This window comes from Macaca nemestrina, chromosome 7, assembly GCF_043159975.1.
Source record: "Macaca nemestrina isolate mMacNem1 chromosome 7, mMacNem.hap1, whole genome shotgun sequence".
In the NCBI taxonomy this organism is placed as follows: Eukaryota; Metazoa; Chordata; class Mammalia; order Primates; family Cercopithecidae; genus Macaca; species Macaca nemestrina.
This window is the reverse complement of record NC_092131.1, coordinates 125,508,265-125,525,720: the sequence shown is the minus strand read 5'-3', so window position 1 is coordinate 125,525,720 and position 17,456 is coordinate 125,508,265. Positions and strand designations below refer to the sequence as shown.

Here is a 17,456-nt window from a genome sequence, read left to right as displayed (position 1 = left end):
GAGAACAAATATATGGTAAAAATAGAACACAAATCCAAAAGATCAAAACTGGATGGAGCAATAGGCTAGAATGGTACTCAAAAGCAACAGGCTTTAGAGTCAGACAGCCAAGGGTTTGTATTCCAGATTCTATCACTCACTGTTTAGAATCCAGGCAAGTTACTTAACTTCTTTGAACCTTAATTTCAACATCTATAAAACGGGGATAATACTACACAAAATTGCAAGAAGGGAGACAGGGTAATATTTGTAAAATTCTTGGGACATAAGACTCAACAAATGGTAGTACACATTAAATCTAACAAAATGAAATTTAAGGATAAGTACAAGTAAATCAATTTTAGAAGCACCAGATGAAACTTAACAGTACATAAGAAAAGAATTAGGGATCTTAGTTGACTTGAATCTGTGAGTCAATGGCTTGCTAAGACTGTCAAAAATTATTGTGAATTTGGAGCCCATTACAGAAGCACAGTGTCTAAAACAAGGAGTCCTATCGGACTTCATTCATGATACTGTCTTTAGTCCTGAGTGCTAAACTTTAAGAGGGTCACCGGCAAATTAGAATCAATCCAGGACAGATGAGAACAGTTAGTAGCTCTGAAAACACAGTAACTTGCCTCTTCTTCCTGGCTCTATATTCCCTCCACTCCATCCAAAGCTACCTGACTACTGCATCCATCTCTATGCCCCAGTAACACTTTCATGCTCATATATCCCCCGCTACAACATATTCACGTCCCTCAGATTCAATTTTGCCCCAGTCCCAAAGCCCCAAATGGATCTGAAAGAGTAATTTGTTCACTTCTAGTCCAAAAATCTAGGATGTGGCATGTCAGACTTGCTGCTAATCTGGCCCTGACCTGCAGATTAGACTTGCTGCTAATCTGCACCAAATCCAATGGCCCCTGCATTCTTCCTGAGGCTGAGACCCAACCCTGTACCCTGGGTAACTCAATCAATCCTAGTCTGAGTCACATACTCAAGAAACTAGGACTCTTCCTGAATGTCTCCTTGACCCACAGCTCCATTACTCCCTTAAAGGGATGCAGCTGGTCAGGAGTATACACTTAGGCAATGTCAGTCATTTCAGCCATTTCAAACCTGCTAGACCAGTACTTTATTTTTTTATTTTTTATTTTTTTAATTTTTTTAAGACAGAATCTTGCTCTGTCACCCAGGCTGGAGTATTGCAGTGGCACAATCATGGGTCACTGCAGCCTCAACCTTCCAGGCTCAAATGATCCTCCCACCTCAGCCTCCCAAGTAGCTGGGACTACAGGAGTATGCCACCATGCCCCGTTAATAAAAAAAAAAAATTTTTTTTTTTTTTTTGAGACGGAATTTTGCTCTTGTTGCCCAGGCTGGAGTGCAATGGTGCAATCTTGGCTCACCACAACCTCCGCCTCCTGGGTCCAAGCGATTCTTCTGCCTCAGCCTCCCAAGCAGCTGGCATTACAGGCATGTGCCACCACTCCCAACTAATTTTGCATTTTTTGTAGAGACAGGGTTTCTCCATGTTGGTCAGGCTGGTCTCAAACTCCCAACCTCAGGTGATCGCCCGCCTCAGCCTTCCAAAGTGCTGGAGTTACAGGTGTGAGCCACCACATCTGGCCTTTAAAATTTTTTTGTAGAGACAGGGTCTCCCCGTGTTGCCCAGGCTGGTCTCGAACTCCTGGACTCAAGTGATCTTCCTGCCTCAGCCTCCTAAAGTGCTGGGATTACATATGTGAGCCACCATGCCCAGCCTAGATCAATACTTTGAAATCCACAAAGGCCCTCAGATAAACTCAGGAACAAACCTATATATGCTCACAGAATGATACAAGTTGATCAGCTTATTGTACCTAAGAAACTATTTGCAAACCTACAAAAAATGAAGTCTTAAATAGCAGCCTATAATCTGGATGTCCTCACTGCAGTGAGGCATCAGCTCCCCAGCAGAACCCAGATAGTAAAATCTAGTAACTCCCATGTCTAGACTCTCAGGGCAACTGACACTGGAGTAACATGAGCTTCCCTATGGAACGGTCTTGTCAAAATTGGCAGGTTTTCCTGGCTGAATCAGAACAGCCTGTGTCTTGTTTCATTCAATACTCCCTTGGAAGCCAAGCATCTCTCTAGGGAATGCCATCTGCAGTGGATATCAGGTGTCTCAATGCCCTCTTTGCAACCATGCAAATATCCTGGTTCCATTTCTATATCTCAAGAGACTCTGCTCTTTCTTCAGATGAGAAAAATCATGATAAATGCTAGTCTTTGAGAAGTCTGCCTTGCTGTTCCTCTTCCAGGGAACAGTTCAGTTCTAGTCCAGAACCAAATGATTCCTGGAGCTTTCATCCAGTTCACACTGCTTCTATACCTAGTTCCAGAGCCAATTTGTAAATTCAAGACTTCCCTTCCTGAACTGTACCTGAATGTCTAAATTCACTTCTAGATGTTTCCTTGATCAACAACAGCACCCTAGATATTCTCTGGATCACTCGTTGTCAGACTTTGAGTATGCATTTAGAGACGTTAAAATATATATTACTGGATCCCACCTCTGGAGTTTCTGATTCAGTAGGTCTAGGGCAGGACTTGAAAATGTGCATTTTTATGTTTTTATTTACTTTTCATTTTATTATTTTTTTTGAGACAGTCTCTCGCTCTGTCGCCCAGGCTGGAGTGCAGTGGTGTGATCTCAGTTCACTGCAACCTCCACTTCCCAGGTTCAAGCAATTCTTGTGCTTCAGTCTCCTGAGTAGCTGGGAATACAGGCATCCGCCACCATGCCCAGCTAATTTTTGTATTTTTTGTAGAGACGGGGTTTCGCCATATTGGCCAGGCTGGTCTCGAACTCCTGGCCTCAAGTGATCCACACACCTCGGCCTCCCAAAGTACTGGGATTACAATTATAAGCCACTATGCCTGGCTGAAAATTTGCATTTTTAACAAACTCCCAAGGGATGCTGATGTTGGTGGTCAGGGAAACACACTTTAAGAACCACTGCTCTAGCCAGGTGCAGTAGCTCATACCTACAATCCTAGCACTCTGGGAGTCTGAGGCAGGACGATCCCTTGAGCCCAGGAAATGGAGGTCGCAGTGAGCTATGACTGCACCACTTCATTCCAGCCTGGATGACAAACAAAGCAAGACCCCCGTCTCAAAAAAAATAAAAATAAAAAAAGAGAGTCACTACTCTAGATCAACTTTTTTTTTTTTTTTTTTTTTTTTTGAGACAGAGTCTCGCTCTGTTGCCCAGGTGGGAGTGCAATGGCACAATCTCGGCTCACTGCAACCTCCGCCTCCCAGGTTCAAGCAATTCTCTGCCTCAGCCTTCTGAGTAGCTGGGATTACAGGTATGTGCCACCACACCTGGCTAGTTTTTGTAATTTTTTGTAGAGACAGGGTTTTGCCATATTGCCCAGGCTGGTCTCAAACTTCTGAACTCAAGTGATCCACCTGCTTCAGCCTCCCAAAGTGCTGGGATTCAGGTGTGAGTCACCACACCTGGCCTCACTTTCGTTATTGTGGTAAAATATACCTAACAATATTTATCATTTTTACTATTCCTAAATATGCAATTCAGTTGCATTAAATAAATTCACATTGCTGTGTAACTAGCACCTCTCTACAACCCAAAACTGTTTTATCATACCCAGCAAAAACTCTGTACCCATTAAACAACTCCCCCTTCCCAACTTTCCACAGCCTCTGTTATTCTACTTCCTGTCCCTATGAATGTACCTATTGTAGGTACCTCATACAAGTGGAATCATACAACCGTTGTCCTCCTGTGTCTGGCTTATTTCATGAAGCAGAATGTTTCCAAGGTCCATCATGGTATAACATATATCAAGACTGCCTTCCTTTTAAGGCAGAGTAATATTCCATTATATGTATATACACCATCTTGTTTATTCATCTGTTGATGGACACTTGGGTTGTTCCACCTTTGGCTATTGAGAACAGTGCTGCTGGATCAGACACGGTGGCTAATGCCTGTAATCCCAGCACTTTGGGAGGTCAAAGTGGGCAAATCACCTGAGGTCAGGAGTTCAAGACCAACCTGGTCAACATGGTGAAACCCTGTCTCTACTAAAAATACAAAAATTAGCCGAGTGTGGCAGCGCATGCCTGTAGTCCCAGGTACTTCGGAGGCTGAGGCAGGAGAATCCCTTGAACCTGGGAGGCGGAAGTTGTAGAGAGCTAAGATCACGCCATTGCACTCCAGCCTGGGCGACAGAATGGGACTGTCTCAAAAAAAAAAAAAGGATAGTGCTGCTATGACATGGGTGTACAAGTATCTCCTTGAGGCTCTGTTTCAATTCTTTTAAATATATACTTAGGCGTGAAATTTCTGGGTAATCTGGTAGTTCTATGTTTAATCTTTAGAAAAACTGCTAAAGTGTTTTCCACAGTGGCTGTACCATTTTACATTCCTAACAGCAACGCCAACACTTGTTTCCCATTTTGTTGTTTCACTTCTAACCATCCTAGTAGGTAGCGCTTAGCCATTATTATTATCGCAAGTTTTGATGTGCGCTTTTACCAATACTAGTAGCACTGTAAAGACAGCATGACAACAATGAGAGGTTCTGACTAGTTTGCAGCTTCAAATGGTTCCAGCAGCTCCATTCAAAAGACAAGTTTTCACAATTGCTTCTAATTTTCTTGAAAAATCACCTCCAAGGCTAGCATTTACCTAGCTTCATGTTGACTAAGAAAGAAAATGGGCTGGGCATGGTGGCTCACACCTGTAATCCCAGCACTTTGGGAGGCCAAGGTGAGTGGATCACCAGAGGTCAGGAGTTCAAGATCAGCCTGGCCAACATGCCAAAACCTCACCTGTACTAAAAATACAAAAATTGGCCAGGCGCAGTGGCTCACACCTGTAATCCCAGCACTTTGGCAGGCCGACACAGGCAGATCACTAGGTCAAGAAATCAAGACCATCCTGGTCAACATGGTAAAACGCTGTCTCTACTAAAAATACAAAAATTAGCTGGGTGTGGTGGTTTGCATCTGTAGTGCCAGCTACTTGGGAGCCTGAGGCAGAACTGCTTGAACCCAGGAGGCGGAGACTGCAGTGAGCCAAGATCACGCCACTGTACTCCAGCCTGGCAACAGAGTGAGCTTCTGTCTCAAAAAAAAAAAAAAGAAATACAAAAATTAGCTGGACATGGTGGCACGCGCCTGTAATCCCAGCTACTCAGGCGGCTGAGGCACAAGAATTGCTTGAACCTAGGAGGCGGAGGTTGCAGTGAGCCAAGGCCACACCACTGCCCTCCAGCCTGGGCGACAAGAGTGAGACTCTGTCAGAAAGAATGAAAGAAGGAAGGAAAGGAAGGAAAGGAAGGAAAGGAAGGAAAGGAAGGAAAGGAAGGAAAGGAAGGAAAGGAAGGAAAGGAAGGAAGGAAGGAAGGAAGGAAGGAAGGAAGGAAGGAAGGAAGGAAGGAAGGAAGGAAGGAAGGAAGGAAGGAAGGAAGGAAGGAAGGAAGGAAAGAAAGAAAGAAAGAAAGAAAGAAAGAAAGAAAGAAAGAAAGAAAGAAAGAAAGAAAGAAAGAAAGAAAGAAAAGAAAGAAAGAAAGAAAGAAAGAAAGAAAGAAAAGAAAATATTTGGGGTGGCTGAAGAAAAAAAAAAAACGAATATTTTTTTCTTTTTAAAAAATTTCTCACAGGGTGTGATGGCTCACACTTGTAATCCTGGCACTTTGGGAGGCCAAGGTGAGTGGATCACTTGAGGTCAGGAGTTCAAGACCAGCCTCGCCAACATGATGAAACCCCATCTCTACTAAAAATACAGAAATTAGTTGGGCGTGGTGGCATGCGCCTGTAATCCCGGCTACTGGGGAGGCTGAGGCAGGAGAACTGCTTGAATCTGGGAGGCGGAGGTTGTAGTGAGCTGAGATAGTGCCACTGCACTCCAGCCTGGGCAGCAGAGTGAGACTCCATCTCAAAAAAAAAAATTATTTTCTCTGATAACTTAATTCCATAATAATGTTGTTTTACCCATAAACAAAATGGCACACTGGCATTCAGTTTCCGGAAATGTCTAATGGTTTCTCTAGAGCATTTAGAAATTAATCTAGAAAGGTTATTTTTGAAAACAAAAGTATGTGGAAAATCCTGTATATTTAATCTTGCTAGCTACATCACTTCTAAGTCCCTAACCTAGCCAGAAATACCATTTTTTCTTCATTTTTGGGATTTTCAAGGCATGGAAGAGCTAGAGCCTCCTTAGTGAGGCAAATGGCCATCCCCAAATAAAAATGTTTTATTGTCCTCATGTATTACGTTTAAGTGTTCAGGCCTTTCTCTCAGTAACTCTTTTCCTTCATGATTCCAAGAAAAAATCAGGAAAATATAGAAAGTACAAAAGAGCAGTAAAAATAACTTCCTGGCAAGGTGCAGAGGCTCACACTTGTAATCCTAGCACTCTGGGAGGCCAAGGGAAGAGGATTGCTTGAGCCCAGGAGCACGAGACCAGCCCAGGCAACACAGTGAGACCCCCATCTCTATTTTTTGTTTTTTTTTAATTACTTTAAGGTCGGGCGCGGTGGCTCACACCTGTAATCCCAGCACTTTGGGAGGCCAAGGCAGGCGGATCACAAGGTCAAGAGTTCAAGACCAGCCTGACCAACATGGTGAAACCCCGTCTCTACTAAAAATACAAAAATTAGCCAGGCATGGTGGCTCATGCCTGTAATCCCAGCTACTAAGGAGGCTGAGACAGGAGAATCACTTGAACTCAGGAGTCTGAGGCTGCAGTGAGCCAAGATTATACCACTGCACTCTAGCCTGGGTGATGGAGTGAGACCCATCTCGGAAAAAAAAAAAAAAAAAAGTACTTTAAAAAGCCAGGCACAGCGGCCCACGCCTGTAATCTCAGCACTTTGGAGGCCAAGGCAAGTGGATCACTTGAGGTCAGGAGTTCGAGACCAGTCTGACCAAAAAGGTGAAACCCCATCTATATTAAATATACAAAATTAGCCAGGCATGGTGGCGCATGCCTGTAATCCCATCTACATGGGAGGCTGAGGCAGGAGAATGGCTTAAACCCAGGAGGCAGAGGTTGTAGTAAGCTGAGATCACACCACTGCACTCTAGCCTGGGCAACAAGAACAAAACTCCAACTCAAAAAAAAAAAAAATTACTTAAAAAAAATTCCATTGTTTGGAAAATTTTTGTCCTCAACTTTCTTACTCTTGACAGAAGTTGAAAAAAAATCTAGCTTAAAAAAAGAAAGGGAAAAAAATATGGGCAAAATGAAAGTATCATGGAAAAACAATTTCAAAAGCTGTTGTCTTGTCCCAGATATTGATATGAAATATACTTTCCCATTATACTCACTGTGGTACTTGAGAGATTAAACTGTACATATGTAAGACTATGGCTCCAGCTGGAGTGCAGTGGCATGACCATAGTTCATTGCAACCTTAAACTCCTGGGCTCAAGTGATCTTCCCACGTCAGCCTCCCAAGTAGCTGGAACAACAGCATGTGCCACCATGCCCGGCTACTTTGTTTTTTATTACTTTTTTTTGAGACAGAGTTTCGCTCTTGTTGTCCAGGCTGGAGTGCAATGACATCATCTTAGCTCACCACAACCTCTGCCTCCTGGGTTCAAGAGATTCTCCTGCCTCAGTCTCCTGAGTAGCCAGGATTACAGGCATGTGCCACCATGCCGGGCTAATTTTGTATTTTTAGTAAAGATGGGGTTTCTCCATGTTGGTCAGGATGGTCTCGAACTCCCAACCTCAGGTAATCCTCCCGCCTCAGCAGCCCAAAGTGCTGGAATTACAGGTGTGAGCCACTGCACCCAGCTAATTTATTATTATTACTTGTGTAGACATGGAGTCTTGCTATGTTGCCTAGGTTAGTCTCGAACTCCTGGCCTCAAATGATCCTCCCACCTTGGCTTCCCACACTACTGGGATTATAGGCGTGAGCCACTGTGTCTGGCCAAGATGGATTTTCATAAAGGCAAAGAGCAGACCTTCTATTCTGAGAGGTACAGCCAGAGGTTTATATGAACTCCCCAACTTCATTAACCTCATTAAATCATATAATTTCTGTCATACGTAAATGTACATTAAACAGCGTCACCTCAGAACAATAAATAACTGAGAACAATGTAGCCACACCTCTACAGGGAAACTTGTGAATGGCTGAAACCAGGAATTTTGAACCCACAAATGTCCAGGGTGAGCTATTTCTGGGGTGTGTGTGTCATACATAAACATACACGGTTAAAGGCAGATGAAGTGCACTGGAGACAGCAGTTAACCAGAAGAGTGAGTCTCAGTTCTTCTACTGAAAGCCTCAGAATATCATCCCTATATCTTAAAGACAATCATCCTAAGCAAAACAATACCTGCTTCGTAGGCTATGTGAGGAACAAACAATTTCAAAAAAGTTTCACTCATTCTTCAGCAAACCTAGTTTAGTTTAGTTTTGTTTTTTTTTTTTGTTTTTCTTTCCAACTTTTATTTTAGGTTCAGGGTATACATATGCAGGTTTATTACATAGGTAAATTGTGTGTCACAAGGTTTGGTGTACAGATTATTTTGTTACCCAGGTAATAAGCATAGTACCCAATAGGCAGTTTTTTGATCCTCACCCTTCTCCCACTCTCCACACTCAAGTAGGCCCAGGTGTCTGTTGTTCCCTTCTTTGTGTCCATGTGTACTTAACGTGTAGATCCCACTTGTAAGTGATAATGTGTGGCTTTTTTTTTTCTTTTTTCTTTTTGAGATGGAGTCTCACTCTGTCGCCCAGGCTAGAGTGCAGTGGCACGATCTCAGCTCACTGCAACCTCTGCCTCCCAGGTTCAAGCAATTCTCCTGCCTCAGCCTCCCAAGTAGCTGGGATTACAGGCACCTGACACCGTGCCCAGCTACTTTTGGTATTTTTAGTAGAGAAAGGGTTTTGCCATCTTAGCCAGGTTAGTCTTGAACTCCTGACCTCAAGGGATCCACCTGCCTTGGCCTCCCAAAGTGCTGGGATTACAGGCGTGAGCCCGCGCGCCTAGCTGGCATTTGGTTTTCTGTTCTTGCATTAGTTCGCTTAGAATAATGGTCGTCAGCTCCATCCTTGCTGTGAAAGATACGATCTTTTTTATGGCTCTGTAGTATTCCATGGTATATATGTACCACATTTTCTTTATGCAGTCCACTGCTGATGGGCACTGAGGTTGATTCCATGTCTCAGCAAACATATTTTGAACCCTCCAATATATACTAAGAATTCAGAAGTTCGAGTCCCTGTCCTCATTGCATGTAGCAAGTCCTCCTCCTTGACAGGTACTCTATAGTTTAATAATTGCCTTCAAAGAACTAGAAGGCAATTCCTGAAGGATAGAGAGTTCCAACCTTGCTATACAAGGACCTGGCACATACCAACAGATAATAAATGATTGTTGAATGAACAAACTATATTTCTGCTTATGATCTAAAAAATATCCTCAGTTGACATTAACATGAAAAATATAAAATAACACTGTGTGGTGATTATCAGGGAAACAAAGACACTTCATAGCAACACTCAGAAACATTTGGAGGTATACATGTACTGAAACATCACAATATGTACAATTATTATGTACAATTATTATGTCTTTTTAAAAATAGAGATAGGGCTTACTTTGTCACCCAGGCTGGAATGCCGTGGCGAAATCATAGCTTTGTAAACTTTGTAACCTCAAATTCCTGGGCTCAATCGACCCTCCTGCCTCAGCCTCCCAAAGTGTTGGAATTACAGGCTTAAGCAACCACACCTGGCCAAAAACAACAATAACTTGAAAAGGAAAAATAAAAATGACACCACATTATCATGCCATGGCAAGGCTCAACAGTGTTCTGTCATATAAAATCCATCTTGAGTGCAGTGGCTTATGCCTGTAATTCTAACACTTTGGGAGGGCAAGGTGGGAGGATCCCTTGAGGTGAGGAATTTGAGACCAGCCTAGGCAACATAAGACCCTCTCTCTATTAAAAATAAATACATAAAAATAAATTGTGGCTGGGCACGGTGGCTCACGACTGTCATTCCAGCCCTTTCGGAGGCTGAGGCAGGCAGATCACAAGGTCAGGAGTTTGAGACCAGCCAGACCAACATGGTAAAACCCCGTCTCTACTAAAAATACAAAAATTAGCTGGCATGGTAGCATGCGCCTGTAATCCGAGCTACTCAGGAGGCTAAGGCAGGAGAACTGCTTGAACCCGGGAGGCAGAGGTTGCAGGGAGCCGAGATTGTACCACTGCATTCTGGCCTGGGCGACACAGCAAGACTCCATCTCAAAAATATATATAATAATCATCATCATCATCATTTTTTAAAAAGCTGAATAAAATCCCTCCATCTCTGAAAACCCCTGCAAAGGGTGTGGAAATGGCTCATTTTACCCTCTATGATGGTTATGCTATAGAACAATTGGTTTTAGACTAGAACTTTTCAGTATGAGAAGTCAATTGCTGCGATCAGTATTTGGTGACACATAGTTTCATAAGTACTAAATGTGTTGAGCAAAGACCTATCTTTAACTTTAAAGTGAAAACTTCAAACTGTTCCTAACTACAAAATTTTTCAGAGATAAACCATGGTTTCTCAACTGTGGTGCTACTGACATTTTGATCAGATAATTCTTTGCTGTAGGGAGCTGTCTTATGCATTAGAGGATGTTTAGCAGCATTCCTGACCTCTACCCACTAGATGCCAGTACCACCTCCCACAGTCATGACAACTAAAGAAGTTTCTAATATTGACAAATGTTCTAGGGGGAGGATCATCCTGATAGGGAACCAGAGATAAACAATGGAATGATAATTTTTTTCATAAAGACTGTTTAAATAAGATATGGAAGATAATACAAACTGTCATTCTTAGCACTCATTTGCGAGTCATTTTTAGATCATCAGATGACCTTTTAATATTTTATGTGAAAAGCAGCAGCAGAAGCAGACCACCACCACCAGTGCACCTAAAGGTAATGTGTAACCTAGAAAGAAGAAATAAACCAATGAACCAATGGATGATGCAAAAAGTCTTAACAGTAAAAAATGAGCTAAGGTAGCCTCAGTACTCTGCTATGTCTATTACTCATGCATGGTAACTGTTAGAATTCTTAGGCTATCTTGAAATCTTTTATTTCAATGCTACAAAGTCAGACTCCATTTTTCTTCCTATTCTTATCTAAAAACAAAAACAAAAACAAAAAGTTTCCTGTATCACAGAGAGCAAGAATACTTACCACTATTTATTGAGCATTTTGTAAATACAAGGGATTTTACTTAATTAAGCAGATCTCCAAAAAACTTAAGGAAATAAGACAAAATAGATTCAGAAACGTTAAATAAAACACCAAGAGCCACAAAGGAAGCTGAGGGATTCCTGAGGTCTACCAAAGGGTCATCACCATCACATCCCAAAAGGCCTAGGTTTTACTTATAAATCTTTTGGTTTATAAAAAGGCCAGATTTGCAATAATATTAAAAATTGAGATCTCAGCATTTAATAGTATAATCTTAAACGTGTAAAGAACACATAGTACTTTTCAGAAAATGTTATCATTTTTCATTATAAAAGAAACATATGGGGCTGGGCGCAGTGGCTCACACCTATAATCCTAGCACTTTGGGAGGCTAAGGCGGGCAGATGACCTGAGGTCAGGAGTTCGAGACCAGCTTGGCCAACATGGCAAAACCCCATCTCTACTAAAAATTTAAAAACTAGCTGGTCATGGTGGCGGGCGCCTGTAGTCCCAGCCACTTGTGAGGCTGAGGCAGGATAATCACTCGAACCCGGGTGGTGGAGGTTGCAGTGAGCCGAGATCACATCACTGTACTCCAGCCTGGGCGACAGAGTGAGACTGTTTCCAAAAAAAAAAAAGAAAAGAAATATATGGGCTGGGCATAGTGGTTCATGCCTATAATCTCAGCATTTTGGGAGGCTGAGGCAGAAGGATAGCTTCAGCTCAGGAATTTCAGATCAGCCTGGGCAACATAGTGAGGTCCTATCTGTATTTATGAGAAAAAAAAAATTAGCTGGACGTGATGACACGGGCCTGTGGTCCCAGCTACTCAGGAGGCTGAAGTAGGAGAATCACTTGAGCCGGGGAGGTCAAGGCTGCAGTGAGCCATAACTGTGCCACCACATTCCAGCCTCGCAATAGAAACATATGATCATTGTAGATAATCTAAGTAGCCCATTTTTTTTCTTTCTTTTTTTTTCAGATGGAATCTCACTCTGTTGCCCAGGCTGGAGTGCAATGGCATGATCTTGGCTCACTGCAACCTCTGTCTCCCATGTTCAAGTGATTCTCCTGCCTCAACCTGTGGAGCAGCTGCAATTACAGGCGTACACCACCACGCCTGGCTAATTTTTTGTATTTTTAGTAGAGACGGGTTTTCGCCATGTTGGCTAGGCTAGTCTTGAACTCCTGACCTCAGGTGATCTGACTGCCTTGGCCTCCCAAAGTGCTGGGATTACAGGCGTGAGCCACCGCGCCCAGCCTTAAATAGCCCATTTTTTAAAACACTGGTTGTAATAATGATGTATATAATGAATTATATCATCATATTATCATACTGACATGTATCTCTAATAATGATTCACATCAAAACAAATGCAAAGGTAAAGATTAGCTAGGTGTTCAAGCAATGAACAAGTAACTAATGGATGAACATCCCAGACATTTCAGTCCTAAAGTCACAGATGACCTTCTTTAGAACCTGCCCAGAATTTACTGTAGAAATAAATTTTGGGCCGGGCGCGGTGGCTCAAGCCTGTAATCCCAGCACTTTGGGAGGCCGAGGCGGGCGGATCACAAGGTCAGGAGATCGAGACCACAGTGAAACCCCGTCTCTACTAAAAATACAAAAAGTTAGCCGGGCGCGGTGGCGGGCGCCTGTAGTCCTAGCTACTCCGGAGGCTGAGGCAGGAGAATGGCGTGAACCCAGGAGGCGGAGCTTGCAGTGAGCCGAGATCGCGCCACTGCACTCCAGCCTGGGCAACAGCGTGAGACTCCGTCTCAAAAAAAAAAAAAAAAAAAAAAAAAAAAAGAAATAAATTTTGGCTTCAGAATAATTCAATATACCTACCTGTGCTACCTACACTGAAAAAAAAGACAAGTACTGTGCATGTATGTTGTGGATGGGTTTGGTATTTCAGAGGAAACTGGTACATACTACAGAAACTGCCTTTCCCAGAGAAAAAATGAAATGCTTATCTCAGAAGCAGAAATTAAAGAAAAAAATCATCTCTAATCTACCCTTTTGGTCTTATCATTTTATAGTTTGGACCTAAGAGATCACCAATCCTTAATAAATAAGGTTTCCCATGAATTCTGGAGCTTCTCTGCCTCCTGTCCGCACCCTCCATGTCCATGCTTAACAACCTAATGCCAGCCAGGTGCAGTAGCTCACGCCTATAATCCCAGCACTTTGGGAGGCCAAGGCTGGAGGATCACTTGAGCCCAGGAGTTTAAGACCAGCCTAGGCAACAGAGCGAGATCCTGTCTCTACAAAACAAAAAATAAAAAAATCTAAGTGGGCATGGTGGTGTGGTGGTGCACACTTTTAGTCCCAGCTTCTCGGGAGGCTGAGGTAGCAGGATTCCTTGGGTCAGGGAGGTCAAGGCTTCAGCAAGTTTATGATCATGCCACTGCACTCCAGTCTGAGTGACCGAGTGAGACCATGTCTCCAAAAAAAAAAAAAACAACAACCTAATGCTGGACAGACACAGTGGCTCATGTCTGTAATCCCAGCACTTTGGGAGGCCGAGGCTGGAGGATTGCTTGAACCCAAGAGTTTGGGACCAGCCTGGGCAACAAAGCAACACCCCTATCTCTATTTAAAAAAAAAAAAAAAGTGCCAGGCATGGTGGCACATGATTGTAGTTCCAGCCACTAGGGAAGCTGAGGAAGGAGGATCACTTGGGCCCAGAAGTTTCAGGCTGCAGTGAGCTAGGATCAAGCCACTACACTTCAGCCTGGGCAACAGAGCGAGACCCTGTCTCTTAAAATTTAAAAAAATTTTAAAAAGTGAACCAAACGCTTAAGAAACTAACTCGGTTAGGTTCCTAAGGGGCCTTTTCAAAATCAGATATAAAAGTGCTGATGCCAGGCCCTCCAGCACTGAGAAGTGTAGGCTAAACTACTTTTCTAGGAACATCTTGCCTTAGTCCAAAAGAACAGGAATAGAAAACAGTGGTTATTTTAGTGGTCAGGAAGAGCAACCAAGATCTCATATGGAGGTGTGCTTAGGGGGAAAATGTTAAAATAATTGATTAGGAAAAAGAAAGTACCAGAATTGTCTGATATACCAAGGCAGGATGGTAGACAGAAGCAGTGAAATGGCTGATATTACACTAGAGGTTGTATCTGAACAAATAATCAGGGTTAGGTTCTATGACTTCTTATCTTGGCACTGCAATGGACCAGCCACACTGCCGTAAAATGGGGCTTAATATTTAGAAAATAAAGTTTAAGTATTCCAAAATTACTATGTTTTTTCCAAGATAATAAAGGCATAAAAGTCAGAAAATGAAACTCAAATATACCCGCAATGAGTCTTAACTTTTACCTCTTTAAAACAGTTTAGCTCCTGGCCAGGCAGGGTGGCTCATGCCTGTAATCCCAGCACTCTGGGAGGCTGAGGCAGGCTGATCGCCTGAGGTCAGGAGTTCCAAGAGCAGCCTGGCCAATAAGGTGAAACCTCATCTCTACAAATAATACAAAAATTAGCCGGGTGTGATGGCGGGTGCCTGTAATCCCAGCTACTTGGGAGGCTAAGGCTGGAAAATCCCTTGAACTCAGGAGGCTGAGGTTGCAGTGAGCAGAGATCGTGACAAGAGTGAAACTCCACCTCAAAACAAAACAAAACAGTTCAGCTCCTTTCTAAAGGAGGGTCTTTTCAAGTCATTCATAAGTACTAGGTTGGGTTCCTTAGAGAAAACCTCCAGGCCCCTTAATATTCACAAAATAAAAGTCTAAGACTCTTGATGTGCTCAGAAAGTTTTTCCTTTTTTTTTTTTTTTTTTTTTTTGAGATGGAGTCTCGCTTTGTCACCAGGCTGGAGTGCAGTGGTGCAATCTCAGCTCACGACAACCTCTGCCTCCCGGTTCAAGCAATTCTCCTGCCTCAGCCTCCCAGGTAGCTGGGACTATAGGTGTGCACCACCACTCCCAGCTAATTTTTGTATTTTTACTAGAGACAGGATTTCACCATGTTGGCCAGGATAGTCTTGCTCTCTTGACCTTGTGATCCACCCACCTCGGCCTCCCAAAGTGCTGGGATTATAGGCATGAGCCACCACACCTGACCAGAAATTAATAGTGAAATTCTCACATCCAAATGAGATTTTACCTAATTGCTATATACAATATCATAAACTATCAGCAGTAATGAAAATAATAAGAGTTCTTCACCTTTCCTTCCTTCTTTCTCTCTGTAGAAGGCCTCAATTTAACATCATGAATCATTTGGTCCTTGACATAATGGTAACTTCCGGGAAGACAGATGACATTTAGCACAGGACATGTAAGACTGTGGGAAAAGGGAAGTTCTTGGCCACAAGAAATGGGACAAAACCCTTGCCCTTGGGAAAAATGCCAAAAATCTCTTAAGTACACGGTAAAGCAGTTAAATTTTTAGCTTTAAAAGATTCCATTATAAAAATACAAACCAGACTGGGCACAGTGGCTCATGCCTATAATCAAAACACTTTGGGAGGTTGAGGCGGGAGGACTGCTTGAGCTTAGGAGTTCATGACCAGCCTGGGCAACATGGTAAAATCCCCCTCCACAAAAAATATAAAAAATTAGTTGGGTGTGGTAGCATGCCTGTAGTCCCAGGAACCCGGGAGGCTGAGGTGGAAGGATCACCTGAGCCTGAAAGGCTGGGAGGTCGAGGCTGCAGTGAGCTATGATCATGCCACTGCATTCCAGCCTGGGTGACAGAGTAAGACCCTATCTCCCCCCCCCCCAAAAAAAAAGCAAAAACCACATCATGCAATTAGAATAATTAGAATAGGCTTTTGAAAACTACATTATAAAAATGGAAGATAATAATTTTCTGGAATTCATAAGAACCTGTACTAGGTGATGGTCCCCAGGGTGGATATGAATATTTTTTCCCCTCATAATTGGCTTAAACTAACATGGTTCTAAAATTTTTTGCTATTCAAAAATGATGAGGATGAGCATGGTGGCTCATGCCTGTAATCCCAGCACTTTGGGAGACCAAAGCAGGCGGATCACCTGAGGTCAGGAGTTTGAGGCCAGCCTGACCATCATGGTGAAACCCCGTCTCTACTAAAAATACAAAAATTAGCTGGGTGTGGTGGCAGGCACCTGTAATTCCAGCTACTAGGGAGGCTGAGGCAGGAGAATTGCTTGAACCCAGGAGGCAGAGGTCGCAGTGAGCCGAGATTGTGCCACCACACTCTAGTTTGGGCGACAGAACAAGACTGTCTCAAAAAGAAAAAAACAAAAAACAATGATGAATATCATAATAATGGCTAACTTTACTGACTACTTATTATATAACCATTGGGCTAAGTGCTCTACATGCATCTCCTTACTAATCCTTACAACACTGTAAGGTCTAAATAACATAAACTTTAAGAATTTTCGAAAAAACAAAAGACATAAAATTAAAATAAAAAAAACCAAAAAAATAATTTTCAGGCTGGGCATGGTGGCTCATGCCTGTACTCTCAGCATTTTGGGAGGCCAAGGTGGGTAGATTGCATGAGCCCTGGAGTTCAAGACCAGCCTGGGCAACATAGTGACACCTTATCTCTATTATTTAAAAAATAAAGTAAAATAAATTGGCGATGGCTCACGCTTGTAATCCCAGCACTTTGGGAGGCAGAGGCGGGTGGATCACAAGGTCAGAATATAGAGACCATCCTGGCCAACATGGTGAAACCCCATCTCTACTAAAATACAAAAATTAGCCGGGCATGGTGGTGCACACCTGTAATCCCAGCTGCTCGGGAAACTGAGGTGGGAGAATCGCTTGAACACAGGAGGTGGAGGTTGTGCTACTGTGCTACAGCCTGGTGATAGAGCAAAACTCCATCTCAAAAAAATAAATAAATAATAAAAATATTAATAGAAGCATAAGTACTTTAGAAAACTACTCTATTGTCCTATCAATCACCACTGGGATATCCCTGCAAAACCAAAAGACCCTAAACAGCTATAATTACACAGAATTTTAATCTAGTAAGAGTTCTAGTTAAGAGTCTTGGCAGGGCGAGATGGCTCACACCTGTAATCCCAGCACTTTGGGCTGCTGAGACAGGTGGATTGCCTAAGGTCAAGAGTTCAAGACCAGCATGGGCAACACGGTGAAATCCCGCCTCTACTAAAAATACATAAATTAGGCCGGGCGCGGTGGCTCAAGCCTGTAATCCCAGCACTTTGGGAGGCCGAGACAGGCGGATCACGAGGTCAGGAGATCGAGACCA

The 17,456-nt window shown here is 43.0% G+C and overlaps 1 protein-coding gene across 2 annotated transcripts in view; it reads right to left on the bottom strand.

Annotated features, from left to right (window-relative positions):
- LOC105490988 (protein tyrosine phosphatase non-receptor type 9) overlaps positions 1-17,456 on the bottom strand; it is a 108,803-nt gene that overhangs the window by 84,946 nt on the left and 6,401 nt on the right. Inside the window, exon 1 of one of the 2 annotated variants that reach the window (XM_011757038.3) lies at positions 15,409-15,926. The exons of the other annotated variant lie outside the window; for it this stretch is intronic. Within the exon in view, the coding sequence (XP_011755340.2) occupies positions 15,409-15,462 (54 nt within the window). The 5' untranslated portion in view covers positions 15,463-15,926. Of the gene's footprint in view, positions 1-15,408; positions 15,927-17,456 lie in introns of those variants that run through there. 2 annotated transcript variants of the gene reach the window in all.